Consider the following 24,625-nt stretch of genomic DNA (forward strand, 5'->3'; position numbering starts at 1 on the left):
TTTACCACACTAAAGGAACAAAGTTGTTAAAATACAGATATGCTCCACTGAGCCATGTATCCACTCTATAGTATAAAGCTTGAAATAAATCCTAAAGCCAAGGTTTAAAATCATTTTAAGAGTCAAGATCCTAAGTGTTTTGCTATCCCTGTAAGAGGTGCTTTTCCTTCCCAAAACACAGTTTAATTGAAAAGTTGACTATATTTAAGGTTTTTGTCCTCACCAGCTCTTCAGTTCAAAATAGTATTATCAATGTGAATATGGTCTATATCTTGTCTGATCTGAGCAATGTGATCCAGAAAGTGGGGTTGGGGAAGGTGGACCCTGTGCTGGTGAAGGAGGTGAAAGTCCTTTCGACAGAGGTCACATACCAGGATTTGTTCCATCCCGTTGTATAAACGGAGGGCTCAGAATTTCTTGTTCTTCGGTGAACTGGGGTAAAGAGTTAGGATTATGACGGTCAGAAGGGAATTCACTTACAGGTGGACCACCATTATGAGACAGAGGAGATCCTGGCAGAGAAGGATTCGTATAAGGTGGCACCAGGGCAATAATACATCCAGGGGAAGAAGGTACTGGTGATGGATCAGAAGTCATGGGTGGAGGTGGCACTTGACTACAAACCAACTGAGGAGTACCTGAATCCTGGAGAGAATATGACATTGGATGGCTTACCGGTGGTGGAGTAGATGGGGGTAGTGCATGTGCCTCTGGAGGCATAATATAAGGGGGCAATACCACTGGCTGACTTTGATATTCAGGATGATGGTGAGCCGGTGCTGGGGCAGGAGGTGATAGCTCTTTGGCACCAGAATTTGAATCACCCTGAATAGGGGTGATTACTAAATTGCTGTTTTCCCTTGTTGAAATACTAACGACTTCCTGATGGAGCAAAGGAGGTGGGGTGGCGACAATTCTGCTGGAGGAGCATAAAGATCCTTGCGTGGCTGGTTACTGCGCTTGTGTGATACACACTGCACAGGAGATGGTGACATAATGCTGCGCAACTCTGGTGGAATATGGCTCATACGGTCCTGGTCTAGCAGCATTTCAGGGATTTCAGTTGTTGGTGAAGCAATACGAGGGTGAACTTTTTTTTTTTTTTTTTTTTTTTGCGCGGTACGCGGGCCTCTCACCGCCGCGGCTTCTCCCGCCGCGGAGCACAGGCTCCAGACGCGCAGGCTCAGCGGCCATGGCTCACGGGCCCAGCCGCCCCGCAGCACGCGGGATCCTCCCGGACCGGGGCACGAACCCGCGCCCCCTAAACCAGCAGGCGGACTCTCAACCACTGCGCCACCAGGGAAGCCCGAGGGTGAAGTTTTTTAAGCGGAGCACAGTTAACAAGTTATTTAGCTCTCTTATGGTGGTAGTTGATACGAGCTTCTAACTCTCTTTGAGACAAATGAGTTTTCCTGCACTCTTGGCCAGCGCTACACATGAAGACAGAACCTCGTGTATGCTCCACAATTCGCAGCACAGGAATACTACAGCCTGGTCATATCTTACCTCCTTTTCTTTCATATAAATTAGCACAGTCATAGCAAAAAAGCATACTTGCACGGAATTATACGCCCATAGATTTTAATAGGCAAATCACAAATTTGTCACAGAAATGAACTGGTAAATCAAACTTTTCACCTATGATGTTTATCTTAAAGTCCTCCCAAACGCATTTAGGAAATGTTTTCTTTCTTCCCAATAGCTCACCCCCTTTACAGTCATACCGCCCTCCTCCATTACGTTCAAATTCTTTTTCACCAGCAGGCGACCCATTCATAGTCCTTGGAATATGAGACACAGATTGCTTTTACTCACCTGCTTAGAAATGAGCTTTAAAGGAATTCGTCTTCGAACCTCAAGGCCACCGGATGATCCAGAGCTCTGAGCGCGTGGCGGCCCACAGTCAGCGTCAGCGGTATTCGTGTTTGGCTATTCGGCTAGGAAGGCACCCGGGCGCGGAAATCAGAGTCCGCATGCGCGGCACGAGCTTCCCCGAGCTTGCCCGAGCTTGCCCGAGCCCAGGAGGCGAGAGTTAGGTCGGATTAGATCAGATCCCAACCCCGTCTCTGTAGCTTTGACTCCCGAGCGGTTTCTTCTCCTTTTCCCTACCCGACCTCACTACTCGGGTGAGGGAGTCAGACATAGTTTGGACAAGGGAGAAAGAGCTTCACTGTTGAGGTTGCTAAGGCTGCTCTTTATGTGCCATGAAAGTGGCCTTTAACTGTGGAAAAAGAGACTGATGGGAATGGGGAAGGGGAGCGCAGCAGCCGCCAAAAGAATACGTTCCCAGCTTATTAGAGCGCTGCCTTCTGGGGCAGCTTTATTTTTATCCCACTGCATCTTTGTAACCTGCCTTAAATTGCTCAGGTGCGTGTGTGTGTGTGTGTGTGCATATATGTATGTAGTCAGGCATACACACACCTCTAAGATTTCGTCATGATATAATGAATGTAAAATCAACTTTGGAGGAAGGGAGCACTGTATGTATCTTATCAAGGAAAAATCATGTAAAAAGTAGTGAACATGGTAATCTGACAGTGCTAGACATTTGCTGTTCGTGCTTAGAGAGTGATTTTGGGTATTTAAGCCAAATTTCCCCAGGTCTCACCTTCCCGCAAGTAGAAACTGGACCAGAAAAATAGCAACAAACGGTATTTACTTGGCTCCACCCCACCCATAATTGTGGCTCCTCTGCACCTGACGGCGAGGGGGGGGTCTCTCCTGAATGTGTAGACATTCACCCTTTTGGCTATGTTGACTGTCAAGTCTCCCCAGAAAACACTAAACAAGAAACACTGATCAAAGTTTTTTAGACTTACTGCAACATAGGAGAATACTACCTTAACAGAGTCTAAATAGTGTCTCAGAAGAGGGATGGCAGGATATTAGGGGCTGGGCTGGGTGATTATAGGGCAGGTCTTGCAAGGAGAATTACGCAGATTTTATAACATGACACCTAAAGACTGGCAGGCACAGGGAATTGAGAATATTGACATGAGTATTAATGGGCAATATGTTATTCTTGTTAACTCTTTTTTTTAACATCTTTATTGGAGTATAATTGCTTTACAATGGTGTGTTAGTTTCTGCTTTATAACAAAGTGAATCTGTTATACATATACATATATTCCCATATCTCTTCCCTCTTGCATCTCCCTCCCTCCCACCCTCCCTACCCCACCCCCTAGGTAGTCACAAAGCACCGAGCTGATCTCCCTGTGCTATGCGGCTGCTTCCCACTAGCTATCTATTTTACGTTTGGTAGTGTATATATGTCCATGCCACTCTCTCACTTTGTCACAGCTTACCCTTCCCCCTCCCCATATCCTCAAGTCCATGCTCTAGTAGGTCTGTGTCTTTATTCCCGTCTTACCCCTAGGGTCTTCATGACCTTTTTTTTTTTTCCTTAGATTCCATATATATGTGTTAGCATACGGTATTTGTTTTTCTCTTTCTGACTTACTTCACTCTGTATGACAGACTCTAGGTCCATCCACAGCCATAAAAAGAAACGAAAGTAAACTCTTTTGGTTGGCTCACAATGTTATCTTTCAGGAAAAAGTACTTCCTGCAACAAGTAGGTAAGTTTGCTTATTCCCAGAAGTTTTTAACATAACAGAAAACTATCCCCAGTTCAATTATCGTTTTACATGGTGACAGGGAACTATGTTGGTTTCCTTTTCCCTGGCTTGTTGGGGTGTTGCTTCTTGGCTACACCAATGGTGAAAATACAACAATGCCCAGATACCCACCAAAGGTACCAGTGCTCACTAATGCCCAAAGTTAGTGCTGCGCCAGCAAGGAAACAAGGAAACATTGAAGGTGCTGTGTAGTCTTAAGAAGATAAATGGACTTCCTTGCCCTCTTTTCTTTCACTCTATTACATGGGCTACAAAGCACTTCAGATTAACACTTGCCAATGTGGTTAAAGAGATTTTCCTGAAATTGCTCTGTTAGTTTTTACTTGCTCTTAATTATTACTCCCCTAGTAAAAGGACAGAGGCGGTGCTAGCTCATGGTAGCTAGTTTAAATTTGAATATACAATGCCACTCACCTCTGACACTCTCCCCTAGTTCTGGAAACGTTTCAGTATTCCAGCAATGCTGTCTTCTCTTAGGATTCATTCACTCCCAGGAGGCAACTTCATTCCTCATGCAAATAAATTTCTTATGGGCCCATCTCCTGGAGTCTCCTAACCTGCCTAAACTCTAAAGACAACACGCTTTATTCTCTCAAACTAAGCCTCCCATTACATGTTGATTTAAATTTTAGGTAATTTGAAATTTTGTTGGCTTTTAAAAAAAGCAGTACATTTTAATAAGTCAAAGTGGTTCTTATTTACTAAGCCATGGATGTTCTGCCTCTATTGTAAGCAATAAACCAAAATTCTAAGTAAAACCTAAAATTTAGAGCATGAAGGCATATGCAAATGTTCCTGTTTTACAATTACAATGACTTGTTTGCAGGCTCTTTAAGAAGGTTGTGTGTCGGGGTGTGGGTTAGTGGTATGCATATAATTCAAAAACAATAAATATAAAGGGGTAAAAGTCTGTCAAATAAAATATCCAAAACTTATTTTCCCTTCTTCCCTGGAACTAGTGTTCTTCTGTCTAAACTGTGACATTCTCATATGACAGAATGCTGTCCTTACACATAACCCTGGGTGAAAAAAAGCCAGCTCTCTTTCCTAGTTGGCTAAATTTACTTTTGTTGCTCATTAGGTCAACTTCAAAGTGATGAACGAAGGCAGCTCCTGGGTGGAGGTTGTCTAGAAGTTAACAGGACTCAAAAGCTGAGCTTAGAATTTATTTCTAAAATAATTTGCAGTTGACCTAATGAGCAACAACCCTCAGAAGTGGGTTCCGACAGCTCTGCTTGGAGTATTTGCTTGTTTATAGCTGAGAAGCCTGACCTGAATGCCCTTAATAAATATTTTTTGGTGAAATTGTTGATAAGATAAAGGGTATTGACCCTCCATTTATCCACATCAGATATGAGAAGCTAACTCTGCCACACTAGAAAAGCTGCCTTTACAAATTGATCCTTATTTAGTGCCCTTAAACAAAAAGTTAAATGGGCTTCCATTCAGCCACCTCCTTCAGGGCATAGAGACTCTGTCCTTCAATCTCACTGCTCTTAAAAGTCGCTAGACTTAAATTCGATTGACAAAAGAGAGATTCAGTGTCTGTCTGCCTGTAACAATGATTGGATATAAAAAGGTTTGAGTTTGGAGATTTAAGAGAAATTGGACCTTTTGAAATTGCTTGGATTCATGGAGTCTTGTTAGAATTCGGCTGCCTCAAAAAAATCTAAATGAGGGTGACAATGAAGAATTATGGACTGCACAATGAAGAAGTATCAACGTGCACAATTAATGCTAGGAAACAGGTTGAGACATATCCGCTTAAGCCACATGCCATCTGGCTCAGAAGCAGTCATTCTACCAGAATGACACCAAAGGTCAGCAGGGGCTCCTGGATTTCATTTCTCCTTTAAGGGAATCTGATCTGTCATTCCTCTGGCTCCTGTGGGCTTTAAATTCACATAATCAACATATCACTGCCAGAGACTTAGTAAGAGCTGAGGCAGTTTAAAGGTGAGTGGAGAATAATCATGTTCCCAAGCCAGATGCCTTCAGTTCTGCAAAGAAATAAAAAGTCCATCTCAGGTTCCAAAAAGTAAGGCAAGCTGCCCTGTGTGAAAAAGACTTCGGCTCTCCTCCCATGTGTGCCGGTAGCTATATTTTACATCCTGGGAGGGCCAGCCATTTGCAAAAGTTTAGAGCAGTGTTTCTCAAAATGTGGTCCACAGACCCCTAGGGATTCCCAAGGCCCTTTCTGAGGGTCCTGGAGGTCAAAACTATTTCCATAATAATACTAAGATGTTATTTGCTTTTCCACCATTTGACATTTGTCATGATGATGCAAAAGCAATGGGGGATAAAACTGCTGGCTTCTTAGCACGAAACAAGGCAGTGGTATCAAACTATCCTAGTAGTCACTGTATTTTTTACTGCCACACAGTAAAGAGAAAATGCTAGTTTCACTTAAGAATGTATGTGATGAAGCTCTAAAAAATATTAACTTTATTAAATCTCAACCCTTGAGTACACATCTTTTTCATATTTTGTGTGACAAAATGGAAAGAAAGTACACCGAAGTACTTTGGGGGCATACCAAAGTACAGTGGCTATCTCAAGGAAAAGCATTTATGTCATCATCTGAGTTGGAAGGTAAACTGTCAGCTTTTTTGTGTGGAACATTATTTTCATGTGAAAGAACAAGTGACAAACTATGACTATTCAAACTTGGGTATGTGGCAGACATTTTCTCAAAACTGAAGAGACTTAGCCTGTCAATTCAAGAAAAACAACTGACAGTATTTGTTGCCAATTATAAAATTCAAGCTTTTGAATGAAAATTAGAATTCTGAAAATCTTGTATCTGCCACGATCCTGGCAGCTTCCCAGTACTAAAGACTTATCTGATGAGATCAGTGGTAATTAATAATGAATGTAATTTTTTGAAACTGTATAATGAAATGTGTCAACACTTGGAAGTTCTGCATAACTCAGTGAACCAATATTTTCCAAATGACCAATGGTTGATGTTACAAAATCATACATAATTAAAAGACCCATTTAAAATCAAGACAGGAGTAGATGTTAGTGTAACAGAGTATGAAAACTTCATGGCTGTTTCAGATTCCATATTGCAACTAACCTTTAAGAAACTACCATTTGTAGGGACTTCCCTGGTGGCACAGTAGTTAAGAATCCTCCTGCCAATGCAGGGGACACGGGTTCGAGCCCTGGTCCGGGAAGATCCCACATGCCGCGGAGCAACTAAGCCCGTGCGCCACAACTACTGAGCCTGCGCTCTAGAGCCTGCAAGCCACAACTACTGAAGCCCGCACACCTAGAGCCCGTGCTCCACAACAAGAGAAGCCACCGCAATGAGAAGCCCGCGCACCACCATGAAGAGTAGCCCCCGCTCGCCGCAACTAGAGAAAGCCCGCGCACAGCAACGAAGACCCAATGCAACCAAGATAAATAAATAAATTTATAAAAAGAAAAGAAACTACCATTTGTTGAGTTTGGTTTCATTTCAAAGAATATTCACAATTTTCTGAAAGGCTATTCTAATACTCCTCCCTTTTCCAACAATACATCTGTATGAACCTAGATTTTCTTCTTTAATTTCACCAAAACCAAATATCACAAAAATTGAACTCAGAAGCAGATGTAAGAATACAGCTGCCTTCTATTAAACTGGATATTAAAGAGATTTGTAAAAATTTAAAACAATGCCACTCTTCTCAGTGACTTTTTTTTCTTTTGGAAAATATATTTTTCATAAGAATGTATAATTTATATTAGTGTGCAATGGCTTATTATTTTTTTTAAATAAAATAATAAATATTTTAAGTTTCTCGATATTCCACATAAACAAAGGCTCTTTGAGGTCCTCAGTAATATTTAAGAGGGGAAGGGAGTCCTGAGAGTAAAATGTTTAAGAACTGCTCCTCTAGGTGATCTTTAATGCTCTTTCACCTTTCCTCTGAGAGACACTGCCTTCCCCACATTCACTCCCCCAAACTCAGTCCCATCCAAATCAAATTGCCCAGAAGGTCCCAGAACTTCCTCACCTTCAAAATTAACTGACGGTGACAAGGAGAAGGGAAAGAATGATCAGGATCACTTAAACACCAAGCATTGTGCCATGCACCTAATATATGGTATCTCGTCTAATCCTCACAACAGCCCTGTGAGATAATAATGATGACGTGACCAAATAATGGGGCAGCAGGGCACAGGGGAACCGATCTTATTGTTAGGGTCAGCAAAACCACATTTTCACGAAGAATCATCTATAGACCAAATAAATAAAAACATCTTACAAATACCACACTACTTATTTTCAAATACATGTGGGTGTTACTATACCCAAAATTCCATTGTAAAGCATCACCAAATGCACAAAAGCTTTGATCATTGTTTTTTAAAAAATTTCAATGAATCAGGACGTCAATGTGGGAGATAAAAAATTTTTTGACAATGAAAAGGAAACAAAGTGATCCTCGCCTTTGAAAAATATTGAGAATCACTGCATTGTAGCACTGTAACTACACTGAACCCACAGCAAAATCCCAACCTTCAGGACAATGCTAAGCTGTTTAGAGTGATATCCTTACCACTAAAAGACCACTTTTGCCATCAAAGTATTTAAAACTCTAGACAGGGAAGTCAATACACACATATGAAAGGCCAGCTAACAGCCTGGTACCATACAGGGCTGGATGAGGGAAATGGACACGAAGTGCTATAAGAACTCTGGGGGCGTAGAGAACTTCTGGCCAAGATGATCTTGGATGAACTAAGACTAGATCTGCATCCTTAAAGATAGAATTTAAATGGGCACAGAAGACAGTGACTAGGGAAGCACACGGACAAAGACAGATGTGGAAAGCAGATGTGTTCAAGGGCAATATGCTTGACTCAATCGAGGGCTCACATACGGAAGAGATGGGAGATACAGTTGGGAAAGGGCGTTTAGGACCAAATGTTGAAGGGTCTGGATGGAATACTGAGGAGTATAAACTTATCCCTCGAGGCAATTCAAAATCATCAAATAAAGATATAAAAGAAAGGGAACAGAGCATAGTGTAGGTCGGCAAACTGGGACAGGAGTCAGACAGTCCTATGAGGAAGCAATTCACAGTTCAGGACTGAGGTTGTTCAGGTCTGAGTGGGAAATAGAGGCCAAAAGAAACAAGTATGTGGGAGACGCCGAAAGGCCAGAGTTTGGCGACTAACTTAATGGGACTAACTGGCAATGGAGAGGAGGGAAAGGGAAATGACTCCAAGTTTTCAAGCCCAAAAGACTATCACATGATCCAATTAGGAAGGAACCATTTGGCATGGACCACATCTGCTTCGTCAGCATCCTCGTAAGTTTGGCCCTGGTCCACCAGAGGGTCTGAGGCCTATGTTTAGTGACATGGAGGAATTTTGTCTTGGTCTGAAAAGGTAATCAGAACAGTATCCTGAACTCACTACTGATCAATTCTTCAATCGTTTGGGAGATATCCTCCCCTCCCCACCCCATGACAGTTAAGACTTGAATTTTAAGGCTGCAGCTACCCACTCACTACCCCAGCCCACGTCCAGGCTGCTCCCCTCACTGAGCAATTCTGCTGGATTTTCCCTGGGTTTTTGGATCAGCAATACCTTTGGACTTGGCCTTGTTTTTTGAGGATGCTACCTTGGATTGGGGGCCTTGATTTTGTACTGACATCTGGGTTTTCTGATCCATGACTCAATTGTACTCCACAGCTGCGGGTAAGAGGCACCTGCCTTGACTTTCTCTGTTGCTCCCCCGGACTCTGTTTAACTCTACCTTTTCCCCATCGATTGGAGATCAAGGTCAACTGGGCTTTTTGCATAGCAGGAGGTCCAGTTCTGAAAAGTGCTTGGCAATAGTGAAAAGGAAAGGGATCGAAGAAATAACAAGGAGAAAGACAAGAAAAAGCTAAAGATGAACATTTTCAGTCTGGAGAAGGGGAAGGAGGTTGGCCTGATGATGAGCTAATTGTCTTCAGGTACAGAAAGGGCTCTGTTGGAGAAAGGAAGCCTGGCTGTCCTCCCATCCAGCCAAGGGCAGACCAAGGGCTTAGTTACAGCGCAGGGGATTTACAGAAGATAAAAACATTTCTTGGACAAATACAGAAATGGGTTTCAGAGGGGTTTTGTGTAATTACCTTCGCAGGAGATGGCTAAGAATAGCATAGCTCCTCTGGCAGCCGGAAGGTGAAGAGGTGTTATGTGGACAAGCAGAAGGTGAACTTGGGGCTTTTCTTGCCACCCCTTCCATAACTCTCCCTCTTCCTTTACTGCAGGAATAGAAATTTCTGCACTCTGTCAGGCACCCTTGGAAGAGCTCTGAACCTTTCTCCAGAGGAAAAGCACTTGGCCAATTCCTGATATTTTTAGAATAAAATCAGCAAGTAAAGCTGTTGCCCCAGTGGTCACCAGAGCACTGTAGTGGTGATAATTCCAAAAGCCATACAGGCAATTTCTGACTAAATGATATCAAAGGCAGACTAAAAATTGTTTCTTTAAGTGAAGGGTTGCATGACTGGTTTTTAATTAGAATGGATTAATACAGTGTTCCCGTTTATAAAAACCAAAATTGAAAGGAAGGAATTGCAATGAGGTAATTAAAGTAAGGAAAATAGCCTCCAGATCCTCTCCCACCCAAATATTACGCTTAAAAAGACAGAGAAAATTAAATAAAACTTTGTAATTCTTTATATACCTAGATAATCTCTGTATCTAATATCTCAAGGGTATTACATAGTTGTATAAGTTCCTAGTGTGTATATATGTTTGTGTGTATATATACATATATGTATGTTTATTCACATGTGTATACATATTTTTGTACCTATATAATCATATAAACACATGCACAAATTGTTTTTTGTTTACAATAGTATATGACAATATATATAGGTACCACTTCTTTTCTATTTCCAGAAGGGCATTAACACAGGGCTTCTCAGATAAATTACCATTTCCCTTTCGACTGGCTTATTTGGCAAAATCAAGAAGTTTGTGTGCTAGTGCACAAGATGACCTACCTGATCCTCCACTGAAAAGATACGAAATGTTTCATTGAGTCTTCAATTCTAAGAAGCAATGGTAAGTAGCTGGTAAGCTTTCTCTTCCTTGTCACGGCAACATCCTGTGACCTATGTAACTGTAGGAAGGTGTTAAAGGGGGAAAAAAGACAGGAAGAAGGCTGTATGTGTTTCACCATTTATTGAATGCAAGGTTTTACCTTTTTATGTATGTAGCACCACGCCTACATATCAACTCCAAACCCATCAATTTACCAAGTCCCGTCAGAACAATTCTGTCTCAAGAGCTCTCATATCTATCCCTACGTCTCCATCCCATGCCACCAGCATGTCATATCTCCCTTCGATTACTGCAGTGGCCTCGTAACTGGTCCCCCAGGCTTCAGTCTTATCCCTCTCCGAGTGTTCTCCACACCATCACCAGCTTACTCTTCATTAACCAGAAATCTATTTGTGTCAATGGTTTGATTTAAATTGTTCAGTGGCTCCCAGACGCCTACAGGATCAAGTCCAGACTCAGCAGCATAGTCCTTCAAGGCCTTTCTCCACCTGGCCTCTGCCAAACTATCTTGCCTAACACCAACCCCTCCTCAGCCACTCTTCAAGCTCCAGCTCTAATAAGCCATTTCCAGCCCCTCCCAACAGGTTTTTTCCCCCTCATCTTGTTTTCCAGAAGCCTGGCCTTTCTGCCTGGAACTCTCTGCTCTCTGCTAGCTCCCCTGGCTGTCTCCAATGGATGCTACAAAACTCAGGTCCAGCTTCATCTCTTCCAAGAGACCCCACACCCAGTCTTGTCTCTTATGTATATTCCTATGACAACTGCAGGATTGCCCAAGAGTACCAGCAAAGCAAGAACTCAAAAAACGAGCAGAGAAAAGATTTTGGAAAGAATCTGATATTCATTATTTCCCTCAAAAAGCATCAGAGTAGTTATGGGGAAAAAAATCAGAACTTACATGGACTTCCTTGTATTTATTTTACTGTTATTTAAAACACTTTATAGTGAAATATACATATATAAAAGTGTACAAATGGTTAATGTAAATAGCTTCCAGATCAAGAAATCTAATATTACCAGTAGCTCAAAAGCCCCCTTGTGGGACCTTCCAGTCACTAACACTGAAAGGGCAACCATTCCCCTGACTTCTAATGGCACAGATTAGTTTTGCATATTTTTGTCTCATATAAATAGAATCATAAAATTCAGCTTCTTTCATTCAATATCATGCTTGTGATAAACATATGTATGTAGCTGTAGTTTCACTGTTATTGTAGACTAATATTCAAGTATTTACTCTACTCTACTGTCGATGGGCATCTTGGTAGTTTCCAGTTTTGAACTACTACAAATATTGGTGCTTCCATGAACATCTTCTACAATGTCTTCTGGTTAACATACGTGTGCATTTCTGTTGGGTAAACATTAGGTTGAACAATATGAAATTGCCAATATTCAACCATTTTCGACCTACTAAGATGGCAACTTATTACTACCTAGAAATGGAATTGCTGGGTCATCGGTTACACGCATATTTACCTTTAGAAGATACTGGCCTAATAGTTTTCTACAGTGGCCATACCGATTTACAATCTCATCAGCATTATATGAGAGTTCTGTTTGTCTAAATCCATTTTTATTTTAGCCATTCTGCAGGGAGGGGTATACAAATGAGTCACATTATGGTTTCAATGATTAGTGAAGTTTAAGCACTTTTTCATATATTTGTTGGCAATTCAGATATCCTCTTCTGTGAACAAGTTCAAGTCATCTGACCAATTTCCTATTGAGTTGTCTGCCTTATTAATTTATTATTATTTAGATTTCACAGCTGAGGACATTGTAATTCTTTCATTGCTTAGCTCTAGAAATGTTTTTATCCAGTCCTATGCCCAAAGAACCCTGCGTTCAACTCTGTTCTATGATATACTACACTGCTGAAATTGTTATTTACATATCTACTTTTCCTTATGAATTGTTAAGTAATTTTTAAATCACTAAATAATTAGCAGTTAGAGCTCTTATTCATCATTGTATTCCAAGCCCTAGAATAATATCTAGCAACTGGTTCAATAAATATTTGTTCAGTTAACTGATATGCATTTAACATAGTATTCTTCCTAAATTTGTATTAACTATCTTTATACTCCTTCGTCTAAAGCTTATTCCAACAAGGCAAACCTTGTAAGGTAGAGCACTCTGCCCTTTCTCCACTACTTGACAAAAGAACACTATTGCTGTATGCCTGAAACACAACACTGTAAATCAACTATACTCCAATAACAAATTTTTTAAATAAAATTTTTAAAAAGTTTCTAGCATTGAAAAAAAGAATACTAGTTGCAAAAGTACAAAACAATGATCAGAGCATAGCAATAGAACTTTTCTGTTTCAATTAATGACTAAAAATAATAAGCAATAAAAATCTCATATAATTGAAAAGAAAAAAACAAGATCTTAATAGCTTAAAGGGCAAAAGGCATTGATGTGCAAGTAATTTACATCAAGAGAAGTAAAAACCAAAAAGCTAATTACTAAAATTAAACAACCAGTCACACTTTTATATATTTAATAAGATGTAAAGTATTAGTAAAGTTGAAATTAATAACACGTAGAACTTATCAGGTTTTACTAAATGTGGCACCTTCTTATACTGTTCTTCATTATGCTTGTTATTATAGTTTTTGGCTTACACATCTACTTCCTCCAGTATACCATAACTTTCTTATGGACAGGACCCTTTCCTGCTCCAGTTCCGTTGTAAAATGAAGTATGTACCCTCATATATACAACCGTGCTAAAAAGCAGTATGTCAGTATATTTCAAAAGCTTAAACATGCCCCCTTTGGTCAAGTAAATTCACTCTCAAGTATTTATTCTAAAGGAAACAATCAAGAGGAAAGAAAAAAACTCTACACATTAAGACACTTATCTCTGTATTGTTTACAATAGTTACAAATGAAATCAATAATAAACTTCTAACAATAAAGAAATGATTGAATAAAATGTCACAGAAACTCTAAAGAATATTATGCTGCCATTAAAATGGAAGATTATTAAATGCCATGGATGCATGCCAATACCATTAAATGAAAAAATATCACGCAAAATCATACAATGCTCTAAGATTATACCATATAATCGTGCATGGATCCAGGGAGCAACATAGAAAACGACAAATGAAAAAGAAATAACTTGGAAAGTTTAAGGTTCCGGACCACAAAGGAGTTTCTTTTTTAAATGTTGTTACTGTGCATTCGTTCATTACCTCCCCAGCTACTCTCCTAGACACAGTCACTATGATCTCTCACCTGGATGAGTGCCACAGCCTCTGACTGGTCTTCCTACTTCTTCCCTTGTTCACCCACAGTCTACTCTCAACACAGCCAGAATCGTCCTGGAAATCAGGAGGCAGATCTTGTCGCTCTTCCGCTCAAAAGTCTCCAATGTCTTCCCATCTCACAGAGTGAAAACAAGAATTCTTACAATGGTCTACATGACCGTCAGCTATTGGAATGCCACTTTGTATTCTCACATGACCTTGTCCCGCACTCTTCCTTGCCTCACTAGCCTCCTTGCTCTTCCTCAACATCCTAGGGACACTCCTACCTGAATACTGGAAAGTTTTATTTTATGCAGAAGCCAATCCTTGGTTTTTTTTTCGTTATTTTAATAAAACAAGCATGCGTGAGCATTTGGTATTTCCCATTTCTCCTAAAGCCATATAACTTAGTCTTTGGACAATTCAGTTGGAAGGAATGTATCTCTGTCTACCTTCCAGAGTTGCCTGTGAATGCGTCTAGGAGAATGCTAGGGTGGATTTGTCATGAATGCTCCAGAAGAAATTTTTACTTATCAACAGGGGCCAAGAAAGATGAGGAGGGGAGGGAAAAGAACACTGGTAACTGTGGTTAGATCTAGGGAGGTGTAAGCTAGGTGAGGGGACGGACTCTAAAGTAAAGGGCCCTAACTTCAACAGGCTTATATGAAAGACACGCAAAACTATTTCAGGCAAAGCTGTAAAGTCTCTGACACTGAGAAGAGAGGGAAAAGCTTAGTAAATTGGAGAAACAAAAAGAAGACCAGTGTAACTAGGAAAAAATGCAACGGAGACATGGCAATGGAAAAGTGGAGAGCCAGGTTATGCAGGGCCTTTAGGTCAGGGTAAGTTGTTGGGATTTATTGTAACTGCAATGGAAAGATCACTGAAGGGTTTTAAAACATTGGAATGACAATTCTGTTATTATAATATTGCTTGTGAACTCTGGGGTTAAAGTCACCAAAGTCCTGGATTAATCAAAATCCAGTATGACAGCTAGCATTCTGCCTCATGTATTGTAGGCAGATCTTAAATGACAGTCGATTTTTCTTCTTATTCTATAGCAAATATTACTTCGTACATATCACCAACATACCTAGGTGAGGGAGTACCTTCATTATTACTTGTGTTTGTAGTTTTAACATGCTGAATGCTTTAAGGTGGTTTTTATTCAATGCTTACAATAAAATTGAGGCACTCAGCTTTCAGTTCCTAAAGAACCATTTATGCTTAAAAAGGCTTTTGATTGATTTCCTCCCAACAAGCTATGTGCACTAGCTCAAACTCAATCTGCGCCGGAGCCTGTTGTGTGTGTGCAGATGACAGTTGAAATGTGAATCTCCAAGGACCGTGCTTGGCCCTTGTTGATAAGTAAAAATTTCCTCTGGAGCTTTCGTAACAAATCCAACCTAGCATTCTCCTAGACACATTCCCTGGCAACTCTGGGAGGTGGACAGAGATACATTCCTTTCACCTCAAACGAATTCTCCAAAGACTAAGTTATATGGCTTTAGGAGAAATGGAAAATACCAAATGCTCATGCATGCTTGTTTTATTAAAATAACTAAGAAAAAATAGGATTGGCTTCTGCATAAAATGAAACCTCCAAATATTCAGCAGTTTAAAGGAAGCTTTAGACTCTTTAGTTACAGATATTGGTGGGTGAAGGCAATAATTCAGTAGAACTGTATCTATAGCAGCATTTCTTTTAAAAATAATAAATTTTTGGTACATTTTCCCTTTAGAAAACAAAACATAGACTTCCAGTTACTCAGATATGGATCTACTTTCCCTCTCACAAAAAGGATACTAAAAATATTAAAAAGGCCACATGGGCAAAAATAATAGACCCCCTACTAGAAGCAAGCTGAAGTGCCCTGCAGACTACCAGAAGGCCTCAGGCCTTGGAAGCTGTAGGTAACAGTGAATGTCAGTAGGCATGATGGGGTTACGAACAAGGTGATTGCTTTAAAGTCTTTAACTTTCACAGGCTCTCAACTACCCACAAGCAGAGTCACAAAGGTTTTCTCTGGAGAAAGTGACCTGGAGACAATCTGGTTTCAGAAGACTGAACACAGAGGGCACAGGCAATCACAGGGCTGAACACAGGTAAACTGAGGGGGAGTCTACCAACTAAACTGGGACACCCCAGCCCAGAAATCTAGGACTTGGGGTCCCCACAGCTGTATGTTTGCCTAAGGGAGCACATGGATAAAAATGGATTCAAATCTGGCCCTGTTGCTTGCTAGCTAAATAATCATGGGCAAGTTGTTCATCTCTTCAAGCCTTTGTTCCCTTACCTGTAAGTGGGGATAACTATAGGTGTCTGAGTTATCCTAATGGTTAAATTAGATAATATGCATAAAACATCTAGGGGATGTCGGGCAGATGGTTCGTGCTCACTAAATGGTAGCCAGCATTATCAGTGAAGAGCAGCTTCTGGAGAGCTTTCTGAAGGACTCAAGATGGAACTATCATCAGGTACAGACACCTGTAAACTGACTCCTTCACTTCTTTTCTAACAGATGACTACAGAACACAGCCTGAAATCTTCAATAATTCCCAGGTCAAAAGCAGGTTTGGAACGTTGGTCCAACTGCCCAGTAGAGCATTAGAGAATGGGCTTTGAAATCAGACAAAAATGACTTTATTCCTGGCTCCTCTGATTACAAATGTGGTCTTGGCGAGTCACACAAGTATTCCACAGCTGTGAAGTGGAAACAGTAACAAGTATCTGCAAGGTTGTTGTGAGGACTGGCTATAAGGCATGCAAGACCCTAGTGGAGTGCCTACGACATGGTAGGTGTCAAGAAATGTTTGCTGTTTTCATCGTGATCATTTTTTAGGCAAAAAAACAATCATTTATAAATGCCTGGACAATCTTGGAATAAATTTTCTCTGGGTTATTTTCTTCATTCATCAAATGTCACTGGGGTTGGAGAGTCATGTGACCGTTACCAGTATACAGATTCCACTGACTTCTATTCTAACTCAGTTTGGAAATTGATAGAGAGAGTTCAGTTCTAAATGGTAAACTGTACTGCTCTTTTTGCTTAGGACATATGCAGACATTTCAGCCTAACTGGCAGCATAAGTGATACCTAATATTTTAGGTAGCTTTTACATTGGGGATTTTAACTTAATCACTTAGTGCTTCTTCCTCTGTAAAGTGGCATCTCAAGCCAGAATTAATTCTAACAGTACTTTTGTGGCTTGTACATGGACACTCATCTTTGTTTCTTGGACTCTGAGCCTCGATTTTTCTTTTAAGTGGAGAAAGCATAAAACATGAATATAAAGAATAGCATTTCTCATCTCTAATCAATGGAGAAGTAAAAATAATTTTCTTTTTTTTTTAAAGGTCTTTTTTTTTTCTTTTGGCTGCCCCACATGGCTTGTGGGACAGACTTTAGTTCCCCAACCAGGGATTGAAACCAGGCCCTCAGCAGTGAGAGCGCAGAGTCCTAACCACTGGACTGCCAGGGAATTCCCATAATTTTCATATAAATCCTCTAAAAATCCTAGAAGACATAGCACATGTTATTTCATAAAAAATATTTTATTGGGCTTCCCTGGTGGTGCAGTGGTTGAGAGTCCGCCTGCCGATGCAGGGGACGCGGGTTCGTGCCCCGGTCCGGGAAGATCCCACATGCCGCGGAGTGGCTGGGCCCGTGAGCCATGGCCGCTGAGGCTGCGTGTCCAGAGCCTGTGCTCCGCAACGGGAGAGGCCACAACAGTGAGGGGCCCGCGTACCGCAAAAAAAAAAAAAAAAAATTATTTCCCCTCTCAATGGGATATATTTTAAAAGCTTAGAACATATTGTAAATCCATGGCACAGCCACATAATCTTATATTCGGTTACCTTCCTAATTGAGACAAGCAACAAAACAAAATATACATTCAAATGAAACATGTAGCTAAACCATTTATAAATAATTAAAGTTATAGATCAGGTTTTCTTTCACTGATCACAAATTATGGTAATGCTTTTGTGGTGCTCATTTCCGGGCTCACTTTGGTGTGTTTATTAAAGCACAGTATTGTCAGATCACAGGGAATATCTCATTTTCATTTTCATATTTCCAATTCTAAAGGGGATTAAATTATCCAATTAAACTGTTAATTAAAAAGACTCCTACAGAATAAACTCCAGGCTACCAGTGGCATTTAAAATTTTCATTGTGCTGTGCTCAAAAGCAATTTCCTAAATTCAGAAGAGCTCCAAGTTACTGGCCGGTATTTTACTTTAGAAGGTGTGGCTGGTATCGCTAGGTAATAGCCAAACCCATTTCCTCTTCTTTCTGGGCACACAGCTAGACTATACATCCCAGCCTCCTCTGCAGTTACGTTTGGCCATATGACTGAGCTCTAGCCAATGGAATATGAGCAGAAGTGACGTAGCTAACTCCTTGGACTAGACCAAACCTTCCACTCAATATCTTCCATAACCTCTTCCCCTCCACCAGCTTCTTGTAGGTAAGCATGTATTCAATAGCATTGAAAATGGCAGAATCACAATATGGAAGGAACCTTGGTCCCTAAATCACCAATTGTAGGAGAGAAGCTCACTGATCATTAATACCCATTTTGTATGTAATGAAAACAATAAATTAACTTAAATTAGGTTAAACCATTGAGATGATCTGTTTCAACGTCTAGTGCAATCTTAATTAACAAAGAAAGCAACTGAACTTGAGGGACATGCAAAAACCTTAAACCTAATTGGAAACATCAGACTCCTTCAAATATTGATCAGGTCCACTAAGATATATATCTAAAAACTGAGGCACACTGAATACCTCATAAAGTCTATCAAACAGACCATAGCAAGAGAGGTTCTAGACTTCTTGCCTCCATTACCCCAAAGCCTCTCCTTCCTGTCCATGCCTCAGAGATCACTCATAAACTCTGTCATTTCCATACATCCTTCCTTCTGCCAGTATCCTACAGACAAAAATTCTTATTTCAAGGATCAGCTCAGAAACTGGAGTAGACTCTCTAAGAGGGGCACTAACAGGCCATACTCAAACACTTACTACCTACCAGCTCCACAGTCTGTCTGATGTCTATCACCTGTACATGGACACTATGGCACACCTACTACAAACGAGTACTTTTCCACATCTCAGAACATATCAGTGTCAGAAAGATGTTTAAAATAACCAACAGGGGACTCTACTTGCACTGCCAAACTAATCCCAAAATGCCCCCCAGAGAACTTAGTATGAATTCTATGATATGCCTCTGGATTTGTCTAGACCCAGGCAAAGCAGTCAGGCTTTCACTGTCCTGCACCACTCACTCGTTGTCCAAAGGTCGCCAGGAAATATAAACTCCAGGCACTTCCAGTTCTCTGGAAGTACATGGGGGCACAGAGGCTCCAGTAGTATGAGGGCAGCCATCCTAGAGATCTACAGCCAATGAGGAAGAAAAGCACACAGAAGGTGAGGTTAGGTGCCTGGTAAAAGGGCTGGGATCTGGGCAGAGAGAACTCCGACAGCATCCACCGGAGGAGAATTGAATAATTCCTTCTCTGTGCACCAAACCACAACCTGATGTCCTTGCATTTCATCACACTTGTCATGAAATAGGGTGACTGTAGCAGTTTACGTATCTGTTTCCCATGTTAGACCAGACTGCGTATGGTCTGCCTAAATACAGCTAGTTCAGTGATTTAAATATAATGGTGCTCAGTTACTGTGTACTGAATAAGTGACCATAAATCGACTTGGTTGTTAAAGAAAGGTGATAGCACATAGAGATTCTTTGGTTCGACAGTAACTGTAATGTTCATTGTTACTTTTGCAAGACCAGCCGTACCATGGTTGATAATTTCCTCAGAAACCTCTCTTTTCCTCAATAGGAATATTATTGCACAAGCAATAAACCACATCTCTTATATTCTGGAAGAAAATACAATGACCACCTCGCAAATCTCTCATTGTCTACAGAGAAAGTTACTGCATTCAAATCCCACTTTCCTAAACCAAGAAACCTAGTCCTCTACAGTGCTTTGTGTACTTTTTAGGCAAATATTGTCTAAAACGGAACTGAATATGTTAATCAATGTAACAGGTTTCAATATTATTTTTAAAAAGAGAGGAAACAATATCTTCAACTTTTTATTGTCCTTAAAATGATTGCTCACACTCTTTCACAAGTAGGGGAAGAAAATACAATGACCATTTAGATAAGGAATGCATAATCCAAGAACACCTTTCTTCAAACCAGTGGGGCACTGCCACTGGCAATGAGAATGTTGTCGCTTGAAATAATCATATATTCTTCCATAATTTAATATGCAACTGAGACATGTTAAAAATATCAAGGAAGAAGCCTATCAAATGCTAAGTGATTACAGAAATACTGATGGAATAAATGTATTCAGAAATAGGGTAATCTACGGGATGAAGGTTAACGCAAAGGTCAGCAGCCCAAAGAACAAAGGCTCTGCCTTTCCTGACTCTGGGATACTTGAGAAGCAATTTCAAACCTCTCCACTGCTCTGGCACAAGCATAACCTGTGTGGCAAGCCATGGTTCCTAGTTGCTTCTTACTGATGCTCCAAGGCTAAATGAGATAAAATTTATGTGCTGTGCTTTAAGCTCCATTGAGGAAAGGCACTGAATAAACTTAAGGATAATTTATGAATCCTGAGCTTGCAGTAATCACTTCCAAGTCCATCTCATAAAAGGAAAAAAAAAAAGGAAATAGGAGGCCAATGCTATGTGGTTGGTAAAAAGCTCAGGAAACTTTGCACCATGATGATAAGCCCAAACAAGATCATTTTATATACATAACACCCTTGACTAATCCAGGAGACTTTCCCAAAAAAACCTAATTCCTTCCATTGCCCAGACAATAGTTCACTGGCAGAGCATCTGGTATATGAATCAGAGAAGTTTGGTCTGGCAGTCCTAGTCTGAGATCCAATATCTAATTTCCTTTTAATTTAGCATAATTATTTTTGTAAACTTTATGGCCCTACTCCAGTGGATGTGCTTGGCAAGGACTGCCAAAATCCTGTGTTCTCTTCAGAGTCACATTCTTAGGCCAGCTTCTCCCTACTTTTTCTCTCTCCCTCCCAGTTGCATTTTACCTTCCTCCCTCTACCACTTAATCAGTGTCTGATTCTTTTATGCTAATCTGTATTGAAGAGAAGGGACAATAAGAATGTACTCTGAAAATTTAAACATGAGCATGTATTTGGAAATTCAATCTACTAGAATATTGTTCCAGTTAGTAGTGATGATTTGGGCTGCTCTGAGTTTGTTGTAATAACAGCCATCCTATCTACAGCTTTCAGTATAGTTGAGTTACATCAGGTAAAGTTAGTCAGGACAAAGTAGCCACATCATTCAGAAACTGTGAGGGCCCCAACTGTTCACCAACCAGTTTTCCTAAACCATTAAGTGACTGAACAAGTCCCATTTCCAAACTGATAATTCTATGCTTTTATCAAACACTTTCTCTGACCTGCAGGAATGTGTTTATTTGGAATTTAAAAAGAGAACTCTAGAAGGAAAATGCTATTCATATAAGCCTTAAAAATCTCAGCTGATTTTAAATGTCCAGATACAGGAAAAAAACAAGGAGAATCTTCTAAGTCTAAACCAAATCAGAACGATTCCTCTGGAGAAAAGACACAGTAACTGCTGTTTTCAAAATACAAAGTAAGGTCACATTAAGCCATGGTTAAGGAGGAAAAGGTAGCTGCTCTTCAGGAGTCTATCTATTCAGAGAGCGGGAAGTCAAGGGGAAAGTCACTCTCCTCTGACTAACGCAGTGGACTTGTTTTCCTCATGATGGTGCCCCTGCATTTTTCTCCCTTCTTAAGTTCCCATGGTTACAAAAGGACATGGCACACACTTTTATATATATATATATATTTTTTTTTTTTTTAAAATGACAAATCCCAGGGATGTAAAATGGCTTCCTCTGGTTAGCCTGAATTTGTCATTTTGCTTCCGAGATTTTCCTATTGGCCTACTTAACCTAGAACCACATGTACAAGGAATAATGTGAAGGGGGGATGGCTATTTTAAGAAACCGAAAATGCCAGGTAACCACTTTAAGGCCATTACAATTTTATCCTACACACACGCTGAACACACACTTGAAAAGTGTGAGAGTTTGAAAAGACAGAGCTCTGAGGATCAAAAACGTAATCCTGCTCTTTCTTACAGACTCTTTAGAAGAAGACTTGAAGAGTAAAAATTATGTTTCTTTGGACTATGAAGGGAATTTTCAATTCAATCAACAGATTCTAAAATGTCTTTAATCAAGAAATTTTTCAAAAAGGTTCTTTAAAAGAGAGGTAACTTTAACTGAGCCACTTTGCGCCCTCCTCAATGTGGGGTTTGTCCCTTTGCACTAAAGGGGAAGGAAAGCCATACATTCCTAATGGGGAATTAGAAAATCATTTTCTCAATGCCTACTCATTTCAGAAACAGGAGAATGCACATATATGAGGATAACAAGACAACCAGGAATTGGACTGAAGAGAAGTATCCAGCAGATGACATAATCTCCAAGGTTTGGGCAGACTAGATCAAATTTTGGAGATGTCATTTCTTAGTGTCCCCACTGTTGCGTGACTAGGTGTTTTGGCTTCTTCTGGGACTTACAGATACAACCTTGTCTTTCTATTTGATGAACTCAAACCTTTACCAAGCAGCCTTTCTGCCAGCTTTGCTCATGCTGACTTGAACAGGGCAATAAGCTACACCAGATACAAGCTGTGAGGCACGTTTTCATGCCAACAGACTCCAAAGCTGAAGGCAAGAACTTCATCAAATATTGTAAAATGAGAATTCAACATATTTCTAATCTAACTACCTTAGAGTTAATCAACGCTATGTAATGACGATGTGTGAAATCTCACAGTGCGCTCCACAGTGCAGAAAGACCTCCCAGGTATCCTCGCACATGTCCACATCACTGAGGGTTGCAAGTGTAATAGGCTGAATTTTCTTCTGGATACGTTCTACTTAGGGCCCCTGCAAAGCTGTAGATTAAAATGATATGGACCACTTAGCTGTGGCTTACACACTAAAATGGACAACAGCAACAATTCAGCAGACAGCATTTTAACAAAAGCAGCCTAGGGACTTATTTTTGTTGGTTTGGTTTTCTAAAGAAACATACTTGATTCGATTTTTTGTATTCCATTTTTTTAAGCCTTACAACTCTGAACAGATGCTGTTTAGATCTAAGCAATACCCAAGTAATGAAGATGCATCAAAAATAAACATCCTCAGGGGAACACAGGCCTAAAGCAGCTAGGTGATGAGCACCGCACAACTCTCTCAGGATGGCATAAACCAACAGTCCAGCTACCAGAGTCGGCAGGAGTCCGTGCCTCTGTTCATCGTGGAATTGGATGGACAGTTAAAAGCCTTCTGGAATTCTTCAAAGTTGCTAACTGCACCATTGACCCTGAAAAAGATATGTCAAAGTCCATGTCATTTAATTCTTACAAATCAACAGGTTCTGGATAAAACTGTATCATTATATTGCTTGATATGATGTTGCATTCACTTAATCTGTTTACAGGGAGATAACTGAAGCCCAAAATGGTTAAGTAAATTTCCAAAGAAATTAACAGAGCCGAGACTAGAACCAGACAAATGCTATTAATCTTCCAAATATCTTCACATTTCTATAAACCGTAGGATCTACAATTCCTATAAATTGTATATAGGGTCATACATTCCTATAAATTCACAAATTCCTACAAACTAGAAGATTTACCAATACTTAGCTTTTCTAACTATTTTTTAATTTAACTTTTTAAGGAAGATATAACTGATAGTATACGCATTTCAAATGTAAAGATCATTTAGTTCACATGAATACACCCATGTTACTACCACCCAGATCAAGACATGGGATATTTCCAGCACCTAGAAGGCTCCCTCGTGTGCCCTAACGGTAGCACCTCCAAGCATAACTACTAGTCTGACCATAGATTAGTTCTGCCTGTTTTTCAACTTCACATGTGTGGACCACATAGTATGCACTCTTTTGCCTCTGACTTCTTTCATTCAGTATTATGTCTGTTAAGATTCATCCATGTTGTTGCTATCTTTAAATTACCTTTTTTTAAAAAAACATTTTATTTATTTATTTATTTGGCTGCTCAGGGTCTTAGTTACAGCACACGGGATCTTCACTGCCGCGTGCAGGATCTTTAGTTGTGGCATGCGGGATCCTTAGTTGTCACATGCGAACTCTTAGCCGCGGCATGTGGGAGCTAGTTCCCTGACCAGGGATCAAACCCGGGCCCCCTGCATTGGGAGCACAGAGTCTTAGCCACTGGACCACCAGGGAAGTCCCTAAATTATCTTTAAAGAACTCTTTCAATCTACAAAAACACTTTTTACAAACTCCTATTATGTTTGAAGGCTCATATTTACCTAGAATTTGGTTTATGCAACCGTAAGCTAATGAATGGTGTCTAGCTGTTATTGATGAGTAATGCTTTACCGGAGTTAAAAATCTGGTGTTCTTGCAAGTTCCCTGACTGCAGTAAAGACTGCGGATTCCTACTCAGCACTTTGATTCTAACTGCCTTTTGGAAGTGGTATTTCCATTGTGTGATTTCTGCTGCACTCAAAATCTACAGTTACCGCAGAGATCACTAACAAGCCAGGAAAAAACCTCC

General features: G+C 40.3%; 2 protein-coding genes and 1 pseudogene across 2 annotated transcripts in view; all 3 read right to left on the reverse strand.

Moving 5' to 3' along the window:
• Positions 1-249: 249 nt before the first annotated feature.
• On the reverse strand, positions 250-1,131 carry LOC149744395 (E3 ubiquitin-protein ligase Hakai pseudogene; annotated as a pseudogene).
• A 98-nt stretch (positions 1,132-1,229) lies between these two features.
• Positions 1,230-19,324, reverse strand: CBLL2 (Cbl proto-oncogene like 2). Its single transcript, XM_089904946.1, is given in 5 exon segments — positions 1,230-1,549; positions 1,551-1,598; positions 1,601-1,798; positions 1,801-1,881; positions 19,262-19,324. Coding segments are annotated over 5 exon segments (594 nt in total). The 3' UTR covers positions 1,230-1,345.
• The window catches only part of PHEX (phosphate regulating endopeptidase X-linked), a 234,136-nt gene continuing 219,645 nt past the window's right edge, over positions 10,135-24,625 (reverse strand). Inside the window, exon 23 of the mRNA XM_089904684.1 lies at positions 10,135-23,397. Within this exon, the coding sequence (XP_089760810.1) occupies positions 23,295-23,397 (103 nt within the window). The 3' untranslated portion in view covers positions 10,135-23,294. The remainder of the gene's footprint in view (positions 23,398-24,625) is intronic.

Source organism: Delphinapterus leucas, chromosome X, assembly GCF_059928025.1.
Source record: "Delphinapterus leucas isolate spDelLeu-1000000601 "Yukka" chromosome X, BTC_Dleu_Yukka2, whole genome shotgun sequence".
NCBI lineage: Eukaryota > Metazoa > Chordata > Mammalia > Artiodactyla > Monodontidae > Delphinapterus > Delphinapterus leucas.